Consider the following 18747-nt stretch of genomic DNA (forward strand, 5'->3'; position numbering starts at 1 on the left):
GCCATCTTGGAGATTCTTAACCCAATCAGAAATGAAATTGAAAGTGAAACAAAAATCTGTTCAAAGTTTGAAGCCTCTTAACCAAATGTGCCATCCCTTATTTAACCACCAACTGCTGAGAAATATATTCCTCTTGCCACACGAATGTGATTCATCTTCTAAGTATGCAAACTAGTTAGGATTAGAACGTATAGTCAATGGGCTAAAGATCAATAAGAATCAAAGTTAGAGCAAAGAGTTCCAATAAGTGGTTAAAAAAAAAGCCAGCAGAACACTCAAGTTAAAAAGTGATGCAATGACAAACATATTCATACCAGTGCTGGAAAAAACCAGCTCTACCAAGAGAAAAAAAAGCATGTGGAAGGCCAAGGAGATGAACTGAGAAAATCCAGCAGAATACAGGTTGAACTTTCGAAGTCTTCATGCCAACAAACAGAAATTGCTTAGGGACAGGAACATTCCAATTTTATATACACAACCTTTCTTGGATTCTGCTTCATCAGAATCCTTCTTTTAATTTTCAAGAATAGCAGAAAGGAAGATTTGAATGCTTATCTCTTCCTATTGGCTTCACAGGCTGGTTAATCCATCATAAGATGCATGTTTTGATAAGAGGATGAATTTCCTGCTGGAGATACCTACTCCTCCTCAGAAATAAAACCTAAACTAGATGTCCCCATTTAAAATACGTATACTAAAGCTAAATGATTCCACTGAGTAATGAGAACAACTCAAGTTTACCTAAAATCTACAATGACAGTTTTAGATTCCTAAATATTGTGACCATAAAATTGTAAAACAAAACAAGACAAAACAAACAAACAAACAAAAAACAACACAGAAAAGCCAATAGTACTTGTGTGTCACTCTGACAGAGTTGGGTTGACCTATAGCATCAGTGCCATCAGCAATCATTGTGTCACCAGGAGCACCATCAGTTTCCCCTGCCTCTTCCTCATTTTCAACATTGTGACGCTTGGCGATACTTCTGGTCTTTAACACCTGCAGCTCTTCTTCTTCCAGATTTATGTCATATATTTCGCCTTCAAATTCCACAGACAAGGACCGGGTTTGGCGAGTATGAACAAATCGGGGTTTGTATTCTGAAGCAGAAGAAATAAACATTCTCAGTTACATATACATATCTACATGACCTGTGCCATGAACATAAAGCATACTCCAAAGAGCAAGAAAGCTGTTCAGTAAAAATAGCTTATTTTTTTCTGTGGCTTTATAGAAATGTATTTAATGATTTTTTGATAAATGTAGGCCCATAGTTTCAAGAGTATAATGGAATTTTGATTGCTTCAAGGTTTGCATTTCATGGTAGTCTAACCTACACCACATTTAGCATCTACAGGGTGTTTCAAAAAGATGGACCCATTTGAAATCACTCAGTCTCTGAAATTGGGTCCATCTTGAAACACCCTGTGTATCTCATTAAAAAAATAAAATAAAATCAGTATAAATAAATAAAATAAAATCAGTATCTTAGAAATCAGATATCTAGAAAGACATACTAAACAACTCATATCACAGGATTAGAAACCACTCCAGAAATTAAACCCTTCAGGACTGTGAAACAGAGTCACCACCTATAAATTGGCAAGTGACATGTTTGACTTATGCTTTAGAAAAAAAATGACTGTTTAAAAGGATAACACCTTTTCCTTTTTAAAGGTAGGGATTAAAGTGACAAGAATCCATGATGTATCAATGTATATGTGAATATGCAGATGAATAAGAATGTTGTAAAGGAGAAAACCATAACAACTGGACTTCTTCTGATGCCCCCTTCAGATGTTTTCCAGACTTCCCTCTTTCACTCCCCAAGTCACTCCCCGCCAGTTGCAATCACCATTCAGTCCTTGCTGGTGCCTTGGCAACACCTTCTCTTTCCAAGGTACATGACAGTTGTCTTCCCTTGAAAATATCACTTAGGGGAACATTCCCCAGTCTGAGAATCACCCAAGCAGTCTGTGACATGCACACTGTGAAACTCTTTAGGTCATACTAAATAAATAGAAGAAATTATATCAAGGCAGCTTCTAGTCTGAACAATGAGACAACTTGAGACAGACAACATTGTGGCTGAAGGTACAAAGAATAGCAGGGATTCTTGTTCACATTCAGAGTGGGGGAGGCTTAAAATCAGGAAATTTTGTGTTATACTGACATTATTTTATTATTTCATAAACATCTGTGCAGCATCTTCTAACTTCTGTGTTTCTCATACGACTTCATTATCTTCCTGTTTCAAAGACCCATCTTTATTTCATTCCCCAATCTAGTATTCTAGATAGAGAACAGGAGAATATAGCCTGCTCTTGAATTAAGTTTGAAATTCAAGTCCGCTTGTATTGCTGCAGCTACAGAACTTTCATCCCCAGATAGATGAAAATACTTGTTCTATTTAAAATAATGGCTTCTTTAGATAGGCTTCTTTTGTAAAAATCAGTAGCAGAACCAAATCCAAGAACTGCTGTCCTAAAACTCTTCAGCCCATGCTCCACTAGGGGACACTGCAATCTCACTCGTGTCCCTGTGAGGATCCCAGTACTGACTTGCCGGAAAGTCACAGCCGGGCAGAATTGCCGTCCGAAAACAGTGACAGCACTCATCCAAATGACGGGTTTGGGATATCATCAAACAGTATGTGAAGTCAGTGTTAAGGAGGCAAGAGAACACTTGCACTGGCCGTGTTAGCAAATAACGGCACCGGTAAATCCGTAGATGCCACCGGGTTGTCACGGCCGCGAAGGGCGGTAGGTGGCACCAGAGCATCACCAGCTCCACCATCACCGCCAGCATCGGCACCAGCCGGAGACTATGCCTCCCTGGGATCCAAACGATAAATACTGTTGTTGCTATTATTGTTATTACAAAGGCAATTATGTAGAACCCGACTGCCAATTACGGATATATTCATTATGCATGGAGGTGAAAACAAGAGTGTACCGGGAAGCCAACACTCTGTTCCCCATTTCCTCTGCACTTTGCCTCAGTGGTTCAAGAGATAAGATAACACTTACTTTGCGCATTAGGGTTTCTCAAGAACTGTCTGTGATTTTTTCTTTGAGTCCTGCTGTTTCGGTAATCAGTGTCTCCACAGTTGCAGTCTTTGTCTTTACCGCTGTATCCCCGGGAGTGTATGCTGCGGGTCCTTTTCCTGATGGCGAGGATGTCACTAGATACCTTACACTTGTGAATTCGGAGTTTGCCAGAAGCATCCTCAGTGCACTGCCACTTCTGTGAGAGAGAGAAATGGGGATGATTTCCCAGCAGCCTTCCAAACCCCTGCTGCTTTCAGACAGATCACAAAACAAGAGGGACAAATTTCTTTAAAAATGAAGCAGTCCCTTCAATAACAAACTGAGAAGGGAAACATTTTAAGGGACTAAATTCACTCACATTCTTTTCAACATCTCACTCATGCTAGGCAAACATCAGCTTGAATGAACTAACTGCAAATCTGTATTAAAAATACAACCTAGCAAAAAAAAAAAAAAAAGATATATAAATCAAGAGTATCTAGACTAAACACATCTCTGAAAGGAGCAAGTAAAAAGTCTTAATTTACTGAGCCACAGAGTACAGCTGTCAGGGCTGTTTTCACCAACGCTTTTTTTTTCTTTGAAAAAACAAACTTGGTTTCTTTGTTCTGTGACTTGGAATTTCTAACATGATTCAGATGAAAATGAAAAATCCCCACAGATGAAGAAGAACTGCTTCACTTATAGAGTTCTTTGGAAAGAGAGAGATGAATTGTGGATGTGATTTATCAAAAAATACATAAGGTAATAACAACATGTAATTTATTTCCTTGCTTGTGGCCAGAGTTAGGACTTGCACGCTAAGACATGTCCCTGTAAACCGTGCCACTCAGACTGACAAACATTGCTGGTTTTTTATATTTTACATAAGAAGGGAGAAGCCTGAAAGCACGATACCCCCAGCCAATCTCCCTGCACCCCGGAGGTGCAAGAAGGGGAAGAACCTTGGGGACAGTAAACAAATAAATTAGCTTAGATAAACCCCTTTGGATATCCAAGTCTGGAGATTTGTATCAGACTTGGGAGAAAAAGGTGCAGTCTGGAAAGAGTACCTGTAAAAATCATTGTATGCTTGCTGAATATCAGAGCAAGTGGAGGACAATGAGAGGAAACAGAGTTTTTTCCAGCTTGTCTGCACAATATCTGTCTGACTTGATTATCAACATCGCTGAACCAGATGGAAGATTCCAGGTGGATTTTTCCAGGGGATCTCACTGTCTTCACATTTCAAATTAAGAAGTAACTGGAACTTTAATTTCCTTTCCATATCAAACTGTCTTAAAAAATCTAGATGGCATTTAAAATAAAACAAACCAAACCAAACCAAATCACAAACAACATGGATGGGTGCTGACAGATCAGAGCTCCTTTGCCCATGCCCAAAGCTTGCCATATATGGCTTCTGGGTTATAGCTGGCACTTGTAACACCCATCATAGGCTAAGAAGCCTGTGGTGATTTTAAGTCAGTTGTAGTGCGAATAACAATAGGAAGAACTAGAAATAGCTATGTTTATTTGTAATTTGAATATAGTTATAAATGACTATAATCTGGTGAGTTTTGTTCACTTATGCATCTTAAGCCACAATGACCAGACTTTGTACACAAAGCAAATAAGTTTGGCTGGATAGTATAGAGAACAAAACTCAATAATGCTATTGGTAACTGGAACATTTTACTTGTAGTTTCAGCTAAGTTTCCCTGTAACGTGTCCTTTTTTGTTTCTGTGACAGAATAGAGTTTCTTTCTCTTGCCTCATTAGTAATAGGAAGATGGATGCTGGTCCTAATGGAGTCCCCAACTTAATTTTTGAAATGGACACTAATATCAGAGCACGCACATTCCTTTAAGTCTCTTCCATTAACTAATGGCTGCTCTGGACTGTTTTGGGAGGTGCCGTCAACCAGACCGAAGAATGAAGAAAGAAAATAAAGCCTCAGGTAGATTTGCTGACCTGATAACCAGAGGAGTGAGCTGGTGTGGCTCTGAACTGCAGCAGTGTGAGAGCACACATGGACTGAACTAAAAGCTGGATCCCAAGCCCAGAGCCCTTGCCTGTGGATCAGCATGACTTCGATCCCAGAACAGTAAATCATGTGGAAAAAGCCATGGACTTGCACAAGTCTGATAGCTGCCTGACAAATTACACTCATGCCCAGAATTTGAGTGTAAACTTACACCTACAAGCGACAAGGTGACTTTCTACAAGGAAAGGTGTCCAAGAGCTCTGACACTTTGCAGGGTTTTATTCTGCAATAGTGTGCTTACTCTTCCTACCGCAGCAAGAGAAGCTTGTTACACAATAAGAACTGACTGCACCACTATATTTCCTGTGTGTATTTGGTACGTTACATTTATAAACATATGGCACTAGTTTTTAATGTTTCAAAAGCAACATTTGAAAGTAAAATAAGTATCCTCTTTACCTAACATTAATTATAGCAAGAGATTCTGGAAGTGGTTTAAGTGGTTTCAATAGTCATTTAGATCACTTTTAACAGTATTACGACTAACATTGAAACAGGACTCTTGTGTGTCTAGTACAAGCCAATAATAGTTCTCTATTTAAAACAGTGATTAAATGTGATTTAGTTAGTCTTTTTTTTTTTTTTTTAATTTTACTTTGAAAAGTATTGCTATAAAGATGCTTCACAATTCTAAGATGGAATTTTTAGACTAACTTTCCTGAATCTCTGCCCATGAGCAGGTACTATGCAGTAAGTCATAATGGTCCTTCTGCTCCCATTTGGATCTATAAAATGCATTAGCGCACATAAAAGAAGATTCTGACCGATGTGCTGTCCCTTCCCCTACCCTGTTTTCTACTTTCCTTCCTACTATGAATACTAAACTACTCTTTGAAATCCAGGACTATTAGATTCAGTTTCTAGGTCCCCATTTCCCCATCAGTAAAAAAATACTGACACACGCACAAATTAAATATACCTCCATTAAATTTTAATTAGCATATGTTTTTTTTATTTTCCACATGTTTATCTTCCTTCTCGTAGTGATGTTTCACAAGATTCCTAAGCCGATTCACTGTTGTCATAGGAATATGGGATAGTCCCTGCTTCTGGCTACATGCTGACTTAGGGACCCGTGCACTGATATTTTTTTTCCCTCAGTAGGAGAAAAGGGGCCTAACTCAGAATTAAAAAAAAAAACAAAAACAACAAAAAACACAACAAAACCCAACAGCTAGTAGGAGTAGAAAAGCAGGACCCTGCCATTTGTCTGCAACAAACTATTATACAATTTCAGTCATGTTGTAAAACTTAAGCTGGGTCAGCCTTTTTTCCCTGTCATTAATCCTTCCTTCCTTCCTTCCTTCCTTCCTTCCTTCCTTCCTTCCTTTCTTCTCATTTTGTCACCTACCCTCCACCAATTATTTCCCTCTCACCTCAGCTCCCCACCTCTAGGTTTCCTTCTGCTTCAATTTAACTTCAGAGGAGAAGCAAACATGGAAGAGGGTCCTTAATACTCCCACACCAACAGAGTCCTGAAACTCTCCGCCTGAGAGCTGGTGGGACAGTCTTGTTCTGGAGGGCTTTGCTGGTTTTACAGCCACCCCAAACCGAGCAGGGTGTGCTCTGCAGATTCTCTTGAGGCTGGGTCCGTATGTGCTGGCTGCCAGCTATTCCCACAGCCCTCCCTGCCTCTGGCAGCAAATCGCAGAGGCAGCTTAAGAGAGGCAGAGGTGTGAAAGGTTTGAGTATCCTATGAGGAGTAGCCAAGGGGTTTAGGTTTGTCTAGTTTGAGAAAAGGAGGCTGAGGGGCAATCTCATTGCTCTCTACAGCTTCCTGAGAAGGGGAAGTGGAGAGGGAGGTGCTGAGCTTTTCTCCCTGGTGCTCAGTGATAGGACACATGGGAATCATTCAAAGCTGAGTCAGGGGAGGTTCAGACTGGACATTAGGAGGCATTTCTTTACTGAGAGGGTGGTCAAACACTGGAATAGGCTTCCTAGAGGGGTGGTCAATGCCATAAGTCTGCCAGTGTTAAGGAGGCATTTGGACAGTGCCTGTCACAACACAGTTTAACTTGCGGTCAGCCCTGAAGTGGTCAGGAAGTTTAACTAGATGATCATTGTAGGTCCCTTCTATCTGAAATATTCTATTCTATTCTATTCTATTCTATTCTATTCTATTCTATTCTATTCTATTCTATTCTATTCTACTCTATTCCTTTCCATTCTACCCTATTCATTCAGAAGCTCAAGGTGTTTTAACTACTGCCAAACCTGAAGTTTAAACCTGTAAGTATGCGTCCTTGTTCCATGGTGGGCAGGCAAGCACTGGACTGCAGCAGGACTGCAGCAAGAGCTTTTCCTCAGATGATGTCATTGGCATGATACATTTTCTTCTCGGGGTAGAAGTTTGCCCTTATAAAGTCATTTCAAAGGCAGAGGGGAGCAAATGGGATGGTTAGAAGGATATTATTTGTATTGGTGGCTTTGCTTTGTGCTGCTACTGGCAGGGCTCCAGTTGCGACTTAGAGCTGCATGAGCAAGACAACAGCATATGGCTTCAAAACTACCCTGGGTCTCAGTTTCCTGCTATTAATCAGTTTGTGCCACAGCCTTAAACTCAAGTAAGTCTATTTCATTAGTGAATATAAATACAGCATAAAATATATATTCAGCATGAATCATTGTGATGTGCTGCACTGTCAATATCCACTTAAGCAGGATTTGAAACCAAGTTTGTTTGTGACAGCTTTGAGAGAGTTGCTGCCCTCCTATATAGAGGAGAAATTGATAAGACAATTCATGAAATGTGTCTTAACCATAGACAAGATGAGAGTTTCTATCAAATGTAATTACTTGGTATCTGCTGCAGACAATGTTAAGCATCTTGTCAGATTTTATCACAAAAATATAAAACCCTGAAAAACATGCAACTGGAAATACAACATGGCAACAATATTTTTACAGGTGCTTTTTCATTTTGGTAATGTATGACTGACTTTGAGTATTATTGCTCACCCTAGGGAATGTCAAGGCATGAAAAGGAAGACTTCATGAATTTAAACATGTCATCAAGATCTCATTTCCCTTTTTTCCTGTTTCAAAAGGTATGATTAAAATTTGAAAACAGTTTAGATGAAAATACCATCATGGGCTGCATATGTGTATACCATTTTCCTCCCTTAGCAGTAACCAGATCAGGATGAATGTCAGGGGACATGATGTGACAATACTAGTAAGGAAGTCTGTTTTAGGGCTGTGCTGCCACAATAAGAACGGAGTCCTGTTCTTGCTTTCTCTGTGCCGTTTGAAGAGGGCATGTCACACAGCATATTGAAAAGTGCCAGGTAATTAGTTGGCTATGGTAAACAGCACAGAGGAGCAGCAGTTTATTTCTGCTGAACTGGAGCTGAATACAGTGAAATTTTTACAGCCTAAGGCCGTGTCCTCTACACATTCCCACAGAGGAGTTATGAACCTTGGTCCTGAACGAAGCCCCTAAATGCTCCTGGAAATATTAATCTGTGTCGTTACATTTCAGCAGTATTTGAATATTGTGTGTGATTGCAGCTGTTTAACAGAGATGGTGTGCTAGGTTCACTCAGGGGATATGGAATTGCTGCATTTTTGTGGAACAAAAATCTCTTCCTTTATTTTAGAGCTGGATTGATGCTGTCTGTAAGGGAAAAACCCAATTTTTGCAGCACTTCCTCATAACTGGACCACTTTCTATTGAATCATGCACAGATCCAGAGTCTGCCAATGTGAATATATTCAAAGATGATTATTTATATACAGCCTTATTCCCTGAGAAAGTGTTCCTGAAAAGTGCAATGGTCAGTGATTCAACAGGTAGGGGAGCAATTTGTCCTATAATAACTGATGTAATATAGAGGGAAATGTATGACAGACTTCAGAAATACACTAATTTAAATGCACAGGGATAGAACTGGAGGGAAAAAAAGAATGAAGACATTAAGCAGTGCATAACATAAATAACTATATCAAAATTGCCAATTTTGAGCTATCTCACAGCGTTTAAGAAATGGAAGGGAGAGAATATAGCCTAGGAAGTTTACAGACTACACAATTCCACATTCTTGATGTACAGATAAGATTGATTTTAAGTGTCACAGTTACAGCAGTTCTCTAGTTTATAAAAAATGCATGGACTGCATTGCCAGCTCTAGAGGGTAGGCACTTAGGTCAAGACATCAAGTATTTCACCTCCACCAGATCTATTAGGTTGTCTGCAGTTACCACTCAACATCAACACATTTCTGATATTATTCAGTAAATGTCCACTCTCAGGCACGAACAAATAGGAGCCAATCAAAAGGATAAATTTAGACTTGCAGTTATAAAAAGCAATAATGTTAGTAAGCTAGTCATATACATTTAATTTGCAGAAGACTTAGTTTATACTATATTTCACTGGATACTTTAAAACAAAAACTCTGTAAAAAAAGAACTTTGAAGTACTACTACAGAAAGTGCTAGAAATAATTATTGCATAATCTATGTTTTCTGTCTAAACATTTTTGGTACACAAAATTGCTTTTTAAGGCACCATTCTACCAAAATTCTTCCTGTTAGAGAACACTGGTAAAATGGTGGTAAGAATGCTGAACACAGTCATGCATTGAAAGAGATGAAACCAGCGATCTTCCTGGACTGGAATATCTCTGGATTTTATCCAGAATAGGGCTGGTATTTTAGATTAAGAATTGCTTAAGTTTGAAGAATTTTCAAATCTGAGAATGCCTGCCCACTGTTTAATAGGAAACTTAAATATTTAGGCTGAAATCTGAAATATTTATGCTGAAATTTGAAATAACATGCTTTGAAGGATTATTTTTAGAGATAAAGGGACTTCATATCTGGTTTTAACTCATAAGCAGAGTTGTATTTTAAGAAGAAATATCATAATTTTTGGCAATTCCTATGAATTCTTGAGCAACTAAGTTGCAGGCATGATTCTGTCAACTCTGAAGGATGACTCTGGAGGGTTTAAAATGAGCAATATCTGCAAGAGCTGTTTGTGAAAGCACTGTAGTGTGTACTTAGTTTTAAGCATATAACTGGTCCCAAACATATGCTTCCAGTAAAACCTGTGTAGAGATGCTCTGCTGAATTATTACCAAGAAAAGGTGGTGTCAAGGGGCAGATGGCAAAGAAGAGCCAGCTTTGAACAAATGTTCTGGTAAAACAGGTTGATCGCCAGTATCTTTCAGCTTCTGCAGGTGTCAGGGGGTTGTTCTGAAACCAGGAGGATCCATGAGTGATGTTTATATACTATATCATAATTTTAATTGGGTTTTAGTGGGTGCTTGGGGTCTGGCTGTCAGTTGCTGGCCAGCTCTTACCAGCTTATGTGTTTTTATTCATACTCCACAGCTGGTCATAAAGCTGACCTTTACAAATGTATGGTCTGTGATATTTATTTTATGAGAACATAGATACTTGAGCCAAACTAGACTGCACCTAATAAGCCCCACTCTAATTTCCTTTACAATATTATCTGTAAGCTGATTGATGGCAAGTATTCTTTTAGCATTACAAATAGACATGCTTTCAACTGAATGCTGATATAATGTGATAAATACGAAAAAGAACAATAAAATTAAATTCTTATGCTGGACTTTTCAACGATGAAGGGTGCGTGGGAGACAAAAAGTATGTATAGACTACATAACATGCTCTTTGGATCAGAGCCAGAAGAATCTTGCACATTTACCACAAAGCTGATGCGTGGATTCAGCAACATGTCTCCAGTGACTACCTGTATAACCTCAAATCACTGTAAAACACATTGAATCATCGAACAGAATCATAAGAATCATTTCAGTTGGAAGAGACACACAAGATCATTGAGTCCAACCATTAATCTAACTCTAGCACTAAACCATGTCCTTAAGAATCTCATCTAAACACCTTTTAAACAACTCCAGGGATGGTGACTCCACCACTTCCCTGAGCAGCCTGTTCCAGTGTCTGACAAGCCTTTCTGTGAAGAATTTTTTCCTAATATCCAATCTGAACCTCCCCTGGTGCAACCTGAGGCCATTTGCCCTTGTCCTATCACTTGTTACTTGGGAGAAGAGACTAACACCCTCCATGCTACAACCTCCTTTCAGGTAGTTGTAGACAGCGATAAGGTCTCCCCTCAGCCTCCTTTTCTCCAGGCTGAACAGCCCCAGTTCCCTCAGCTGCTTCTCATCAGACTTGTGCTCCAGATCCCTCACCAGCTTTGTTGCTCTCCTCTGAACTCTCTCTAGACAGAGACCTCTCTATTGAGTCCTAATCTAACTAAAATCTCAGTCTTCAGGCGTATTCTCCAAAAGGAACATTATTTCTTTAGAGTGCTTTTGGGATACACTTCCTCAGGAGGAAACACAATATTCTTCATCTCTAAAGTTGAAGTACATGAAAAAAGAGCACAAGGAAGGTTAGTGGCTAGAGTGTTATACCTGTCTATCTTGGTTTGAGTTCACAGGCCTGCATGTCATACCAACACGGGCAGCACGATGCATTTTTCTGTTCTGCCCACTGTCAGTGCTCATTGGAGCTGGCATCAGAGTACAGATCTTTACAAGTTTCAGACCTTTGCTGTTCACAAACTGTCAGGTAGTGCCGAGCAGATGGTAGGAGATGTATGCCCATAAAACAAACAGCCCTGTGTCTGGGTTTCATTGCTGAGTCATTCAACCTAAGAGCTGCAATTTTAAACACGAAGCTTCACAGTCCTAATTTTGGGAGGGTGGCTTCTTTTTTTTTTTTTTTCTTACCCCTGTTGGGAAAATTTTAAAATAATGTTGTGGTTTGTGTAATTTTTGTAAGAGGAAAAAAACCTGCATGTTTGACTATGGATTTGATACTGATTATAAATAATGGATTGAACAGTACACTGGAGACACCCAGCCTATCAGTTGCAAGAGCTTGGAAGGTAACTGCTATCTGGGGAAGAGTGCTAAGTCCCAGAAGTCAAAATCATGCCTCAGGAAAATTCCTATGACTCAGACTGGTAGAGAGAAAAAGAACAAATACTTATGAATTAACTCAACTCATTAATTACACGTTTAGGTAAGGCAAGAGAGAAAGAAAAAGTAGAAATGAAAACACAGTTAACATATTTGCTAAGTATCCAGAAGAATTTCATGAGTGAGAAGATGGAGTGAGTTCAACAAAAATAACCTGCCAGAGGATTTAAGAGCAGCTTGCCTCTAAACCTCCTGAACTAACATATATTCTCATCTCAGGTTGTTTCAGTGGAAATGTGAGAGGAGATTTGTGTCATGATAAGGTTGTATTATCCAGAGAAACATTTGTTCACATGCTATTATTTCTACTCTATTGGAAAAATAACAAAGTTTTAGTTAAAAGTTTGTACTGATTGTTTCCCGTTTTAAAAGAACAGCAAGATTAGCAATGTTGCAGATGAATAGATATTTCTATACTGTGTACCTTATTACAGTAAAGCTGAAAGGGGAAATATGTATCCAGGAAATATAAATAAAACCTGAAAACCATTTAAGTGCTAAAACCCATCAATAGTCACTACTAAACCAACAGGGCTCAATCAGGTGACCTCAGTAAGTTACACAGCATAAACTGGTGACAAATTTGGCATATAAACTATGAAGGAAACCTCTTGCTCCCATCATAATTTCTTGAGCGCTCTCTGCAATGTGCAAGAGGGACCTTAAAGGAAAATCTTATGCTGCCCCGAGCCCCAGAGCTGAGCAGAGAGCCCACCCTGCTGCTGCTCCCTTTGCAGGGGGAGTGAACCTGGCCTGGGTGTGATGGGACCGGCTGTGCTGTGGGTGAGTGCAGGTCAACAGCTGGTTCACGGCAGGAGATGAAACCCAGCCTGTATCCAAATATGATACTGGCAAGTGACTCATAACTCACAAGATGGACAAAACTAACAGCACTTCCCAAGTTAACAAAGCTGAGGAGCAGAAAGAAAACATGAAATCCTCAAGTCCAGGTATTAAGCAAGCAAAAAACTGAGAGCATGAGGAGTTGCTGGAAGGAACATCTGGAGGTCATTTAGTCCAATCTCCTCCTCAAAGCAGGAACAACATTATTAGGTTTTGAAAGTACCCCTGGATGGACCTTCCACAGCCCCTTTGGGCTCCAGAGTTTAATTACTCTTATGGTAACTCTTTTTTTTTTTTTTTTTTTTTCCACACACCTAGTCAGACTCTCCCTTGCTGCAACTTGTCTGTTACTTACAGGCCTTTTGCTGTGCACCTCCAAGAAGTGCCTGGTCTGTCTTCTCTTTAATTAGCCATTAGTTAGTTGAAGGAAGCAATTAGATTCCCCCTTCCCCTTCCATTCTCCTGGCTAAACAAACCTCTGTCCCTCCTCAGTACTTCCTGACCATCTCTGGAGTCCTGCACTGGACATGCTCCAGCTTGACAAAGTCCCTCTGCTACTGGAGGTCCCAACCTGAACACGGCACTCCAGCTGCAGCCCACAAGCACCATGGAGAGGCCAAGACTCACTTCCCACTACCTGTTGGCTCTGCTTTTGCTAATGCACCTCAGCAGGCGTGGTCCTCTCCTCCGCAAGAGCTCGCTGCTGACCCAAGGGGACGACTACACAAACACAAACATGAACATATCCGTGCAGTCATGCACATCCCTTCTGATATGCTCTCAGGGAGGTGAGGGAGCTTTTGGAAAGTGTTCTTCCATAAAGGGGATTAGGAAAAAATAGCAAGGGGAGGGTGCTCTACAAACAAAGTGATGCAATCCGTCAATGGTGCTAAAAAATTTAAGTTAAAAAAAATCATGCTGAAAGTAGTTTAACTGAGATTTGTGTAGGCATTTACTAACTATTTTTTCATAATGAAACAAAACCTTTTTTTTTTTGGTAACCTGTAAGCCTTACTGATTTGCAGCTAAATGTAATCTATAATCTAAATTTCTTATCTCTTTTTGGCAAGCAGTCACTTATAACTTAAAAAATATGGAATAATCATAGCAATTATACAGATGTTTAATATTTTCTTTTTTCATATTGCTATATTTATCTACTTTTGGATAGACATTGGGCATAGAAAAAATTGAAATTTTGAAACTTTTAATTAAAAAAGGTTTCTTTTTTAATTTTTTTCTTTGTTTTTTCTTTTTTTTTAAAAAAAAAAATTAAGAAGTTACTTATTAAATAGAAAATAAGCTGAAACAATTCTTTTCCTGAGTACCACATCCCTGGAGATTTTGGAACTAGCAGGTCTCAGGATCACACCTCGTTTTAATACAGGAAAAACAAATTTTCTTCTTTTTCAACTCCCAATTGTGTTCTCTGTTTCAAATGAACTAGTTATGGACTGAAGTAAATTAAAATGAAGAACAAGCTCTAAATGTACGAGACAGTACATTGGGGTATTAATTCACCAAATGCTTATTCTTAGTTTCAGACATTTAGCAGCAACTTCCCACAGACCAGTAATTTCATTATTTAAAAATCTGTCAGCAATCAGTCATTCTGTGAAGGCAATTTTAATTTAAGTGATGTTAACTGCAACCGATAACAGTAAATGTAGGAAGTGTTATAAACCTCCATAATTAAAATGAAGATTTTTTTAATATATTCACCTACATAATTTAAATTAAAGATACTAATCTCAGAAGATAAAACAAAGTTAAGACACACATAACAGTATTTCCTTTTTCACTCTTCCAAGAGGTATAAAATGACTGGGGAAAATCTACTGGAGGAGGTCCATATTAAACTGCGATTCCTCATATTGTACATCAGAAACGATCGGGGTGAAAGTAAAATTATTTGGCCTATTAACTTTTAATTTTCTTTAAGAACATTTCTACTTGGAAAAAATCCTGCAGACACTTATTTCACACTGCAATGCCTTGTTGATGTTCATGTTGTTTCCAACGCCACTTTTTCAGTTCCCACCCTTTCTATCCTACAGTGATTTCTCTGTAGGCACTGCACATCACCTGTTCCTGAGAGAGAAACTGCCCTTGCTCTGGCTGATGGGAGGTTTCTGTACAGAATCACAGAATAATTTCATTTGGAAGAGACACTCAGGATTACTAAGTCTAACTATAACCTAACCTAACTTTAGTAATAAACCATATCCCCAAGAACCTCATCTATACACCTTTTAAACACCTCCAGGGATGGTGACTCCACCACTTCCCTGGGCAGCCTGTTCCAATGCCTGACAACCCTTTCTGTGAAGAATCTTTTCCTAATATCCAGTCTGAATCTCCCCTGACACAACTTGAGGCCATTTTCTCTTGTCCTATCACTTGTTACTTGGGAGAAGAGACCAACCCCCTCCATGCTACAACCTGCTTTCAGGTAGCTGTAGACAGCGATAAGGTCTCTCCTCAGCCTCCTTTTCTCCAGGCTAAACAGCCCCAGTTCCCTAAGCCACTCCTCATAATACCTGTGCTCCAGGCACAGTTAATTTTGGCATCCTGGCAAAAAGCCTTCTGGATGTTAAAAGTATCAAGAACAACCTTGGTCTCTTTGTTTAAACAAATGATTCGTATACACTGGTGGCTAGGTCTGAAAACTGATCTTAAAAAGGTCACTTAAGTCCTGCATTTCATTCAGCCATGAAGGATGGCTACCAGGATCGTTGGAGCTGATGTATCTTCAGCATTTAAAGGACCTTGATGGGAGTTTGTAGGTGTGAGAGCCACTACGAAACACCATTGCTCTTGTAAGCGCTGTGCTGGCTCAAGGCCTTCTCCCTTCGTCTTTTGTTCAAACGGGATTCACCAATATGGGATGGAAAGACAAGTCTACTGTGGTGGGCAGGCAACAGGGCTGTGAGCAATGTTTTCTACTGCTCCAGGTATGAGATCTGGTCAGGACACTTAACCTTTTCTATTTATGTGTAGAAAAGTAAAGTTATTCCAAACCTGGATTTTGGCATAAGAGGTAATAAATATAAGAAATAATTGCAAAGATAATATTTTTGTATTTTAAAACTAAACATTTTAGTGTCTAACAGTCTAAATTACTCCATTGATCTCCTTTTGCGTCTATAAAAATGTTCAGTTTTTCACATTTAATCTGTGTTTACAATGGCAGCGTTTGAACCCCTGAAAACTTTGCCCTTGGGTGAGACTGCAGTATTGTGTATATGCCTTCAGAAGTGGCTGCGTTTAAGGAGCATGTGTGAGGTGAGAGCTGTGGCAGAGGACCTCACCGAGGACGTGCCAACCAAAACATATTCCAGTCAAATCTGGGGTTAACCAAGATTTACTGCAACACTAGGCTCTAATGAAGGAGAAAAAGAAAGGTAGGGATGGAACATTTCTCTAAGTGAGCGGGTTCTCCTCAGCACCATCCAGTTTGCTGTGTGGACCTCTACCTGCCCTGGGCGAAGCACCATGGGTGGCTGCAGATGGAAGCGGAGCACAGTGGGTCTTTATGCTCTCATGCAAAACAGCTCACCAATATCTCAGCGCCAGGCCTATGGCTGGCTGCAGTGGTCTGAGCAAACATCTGAGGGAAAGGCGAAAGCGCCTGCCTGGGAGAAATCGCCTCACACTCCTCAGGGAAGGTGTGTGGGGACAGGGATGGAGGCAAAGGACGGCAGAGCAGGCAGGACTTGCCGTCTGGGGCCGCCAGCATGTGCCTGCTTGGAGGTGGTGTCAGTGGGAAGACGTACAGCTCCTTTCCATATCTCCCCAGTAAATTCATCTTTGTGCATTACCATAGGTATAGCATTAATTCAGAGTGGATGGAAGAGAATTTAGAGTCAGGCTCACTTTTTCTTATTAGCTCCCTTCCTGTGCATGCACTACAGAGCTGCAGGTGTAAGAATACTAGTCAGTGGTGCAGTAACTTCTGGTTTTATGAGCAGGCAATTAGACCTTTGTATCAGAGTCAGGCATTATACTGAAATCATTAAGGCCAAGAGAAGAAAACGTAATGCTTGGTTATGGATATAACTGTCTGAATCCTCACAGCAACCTGAAACAGCAAGTGCTTCTGGGCAAGGGGACTCTTCTGTTAAAGGTGTTTCAATAAGTAACACAGCATGATGATTACCAAGTGTGTTGTCCAGTTATTCATCCCAGCAAATGAAATCATGTGTAACCATAGAACTAACCGGTTTGCTTCAGTAATTCTAAATTAGCCCAGCGAGTACAAGCTTTCCTGTTCAAAAAGATCTCTCCATTATTCATCATTGTAATTGAATTATCTTGTGTATTTAGCAATACACTGAATTAGAGAAAAAGTATTTATCGAATATTATATTTAAGCATAGGAGTTTTACCATAAGCCCTGTACTGAGACAGCAAACTAAGGAACAGCTCTCCAATGCCTTAAGTTGGATCATTGCTTAGAGCAATTTGCATCCAGTTTTCTTTGCTCTGGAGATATTCAGAATAACATCAAATTCTTCAAACTCTTTTGACCTCTAATGAAAAATACGTACTTCCCTGTGGCACATAGACGATTGTAGTTGTTTGTGGCTTACCTGTCCAGGTTGTTCACAGGCTGTCTGGTATCTTGCTTGTTGGCATAATTCCTTTACTCTCTCATATTTTGGTAGTTGATTAGACTGCTGAGTGTTTTTGTTGGTTTCCTCCTTCTTGCGTAGAAATTTGCTTTAAAAAAATACAGTTTAATATTTTAGATATATTCTTCTAAATTCTGGAGATTATGGATTCAACTAGAAAAGCAAAGCTACTTGAAGATTCCTGTTACTGACCTTCAGTGTAGGTCATGTAGTGAAAAAAGGCTCAGGTGATTTGCTGGAAATTACCCAAAGAGAAATAAAGGTTGCTGAAATACGTCTAACTGGTACAGTTCAGCACCATTCATACATAAATGTATGGTCTTTCACAAAGCAAAATGCTGAAGCTGTACTTGCTTGGTTGAAAAGCCCAGCTGAAAAGACTACAAGGCTTCCATGCTCATCCAGCACTAGCTTGGCCATATCTGATATATTACAATGTGTCTTATATGCACTGTTTTGTACTACATCACACAAGATTTCCATAATCTGTAAAGCTATACACTGCCACAAGGAAATTGTTGTAAAATTTTTACCCAGAGAAATTTTTCACAGGAGTAATTGGCAAGGTGCAAGGATGTAAAGAAATGAAAGAAGAAATGAAAAGAGGAGCAGTTATAGTCATAAATCTCATTTACACATAAATCTTTTCTGAATTAGAATAAAAATGAAGAATGCTTCCAATATGTGATGGAAAATAGAAAATCATTTGATATGAGGACTCTGCAGAGCTGGATTTGAAACAGAGATTTGGAAAGAAAATGAGTTAGATGATGACATAAGTGGTCACAAGTACAATGTTAGAGGAAAAGAAGGTATAGGCTACAAGAGTTGCCAGAAAAGCATGCTTCCAAGCATGAGGTAGAGACTGGGGAGCATAGCAGCTTGCAAAGCCAGTGGTGGGAAACTAAGAAACAAGTCAGGCCTGTAAGTTTGCTTGCAAATTTTACTACTTTGCTAGCCATAAAAAGGAAGAGGAAGGAGCAGAAAGGAGAGCATGTACAGGAGAGTGTTCCCAGCAGGCAGGCTCTCCCCAGACCCTCTCACCCCTAATAATTACCCTCTTTCCACCAGAAATGTGTCACGCCAAATTTTGGTCTTCTTGTTTGTTCGAAACCTGAAAGAAAAATAATACTATTTACTGCTAGCACCTATGTATAGCACTGCTAGTATTAACAACTTATTTAAAAAAAACCGGAACACCTCTCTGCTTA

At 39.6% G+C, this 18747-nt stretch overlaps 1 protein-coding gene across 5 annotated transcripts in view; it reads right to left on the reverse strand.

Moving 5' to 3' along the window:
* Positions 1–18747, reverse strand: part of SULF1 (sulfatase 1) — a gene marked incomplete at both ends in the record, with an annotated part of 62759 nt that overhangs the window by 10412 nt on the left and 33600 nt on the right. For 4 of the 5 annotated variants that reach the window (XM_080339870.1, XM_080339874.1, XM_080339872.1 and 1 more), the window contains 4 exons: positions 857–1103; positions 3033–3249; positions 17495–17624; positions 18594–18650. In XM_080339870.1, the coding sequence (XP_080195996.1) occupies positions 857–1103; positions 3033–3249; positions 17495–17624; positions 18594–18650 (651 nt within the window). The remainder of the gene's footprint in view (positions 1–856; positions 1104–3032; positions 3250–17494; positions 17625–18593; positions 18651–18747) is intronic. The other variant, XM_080339873.1, reaches the window with a different exon arrangement.

The sequence above is a fragment of the Nesoenas mayeri genome (genome assembly GCF_963082525.1).
Source record: "Nesoenas mayeri genome assembly, chromosome: 2".
NCBI lineage: Eukaryota > Metazoa > Chordata > Aves > Columbiformes > Columbidae > Nesoenas > Nesoenas mayeri.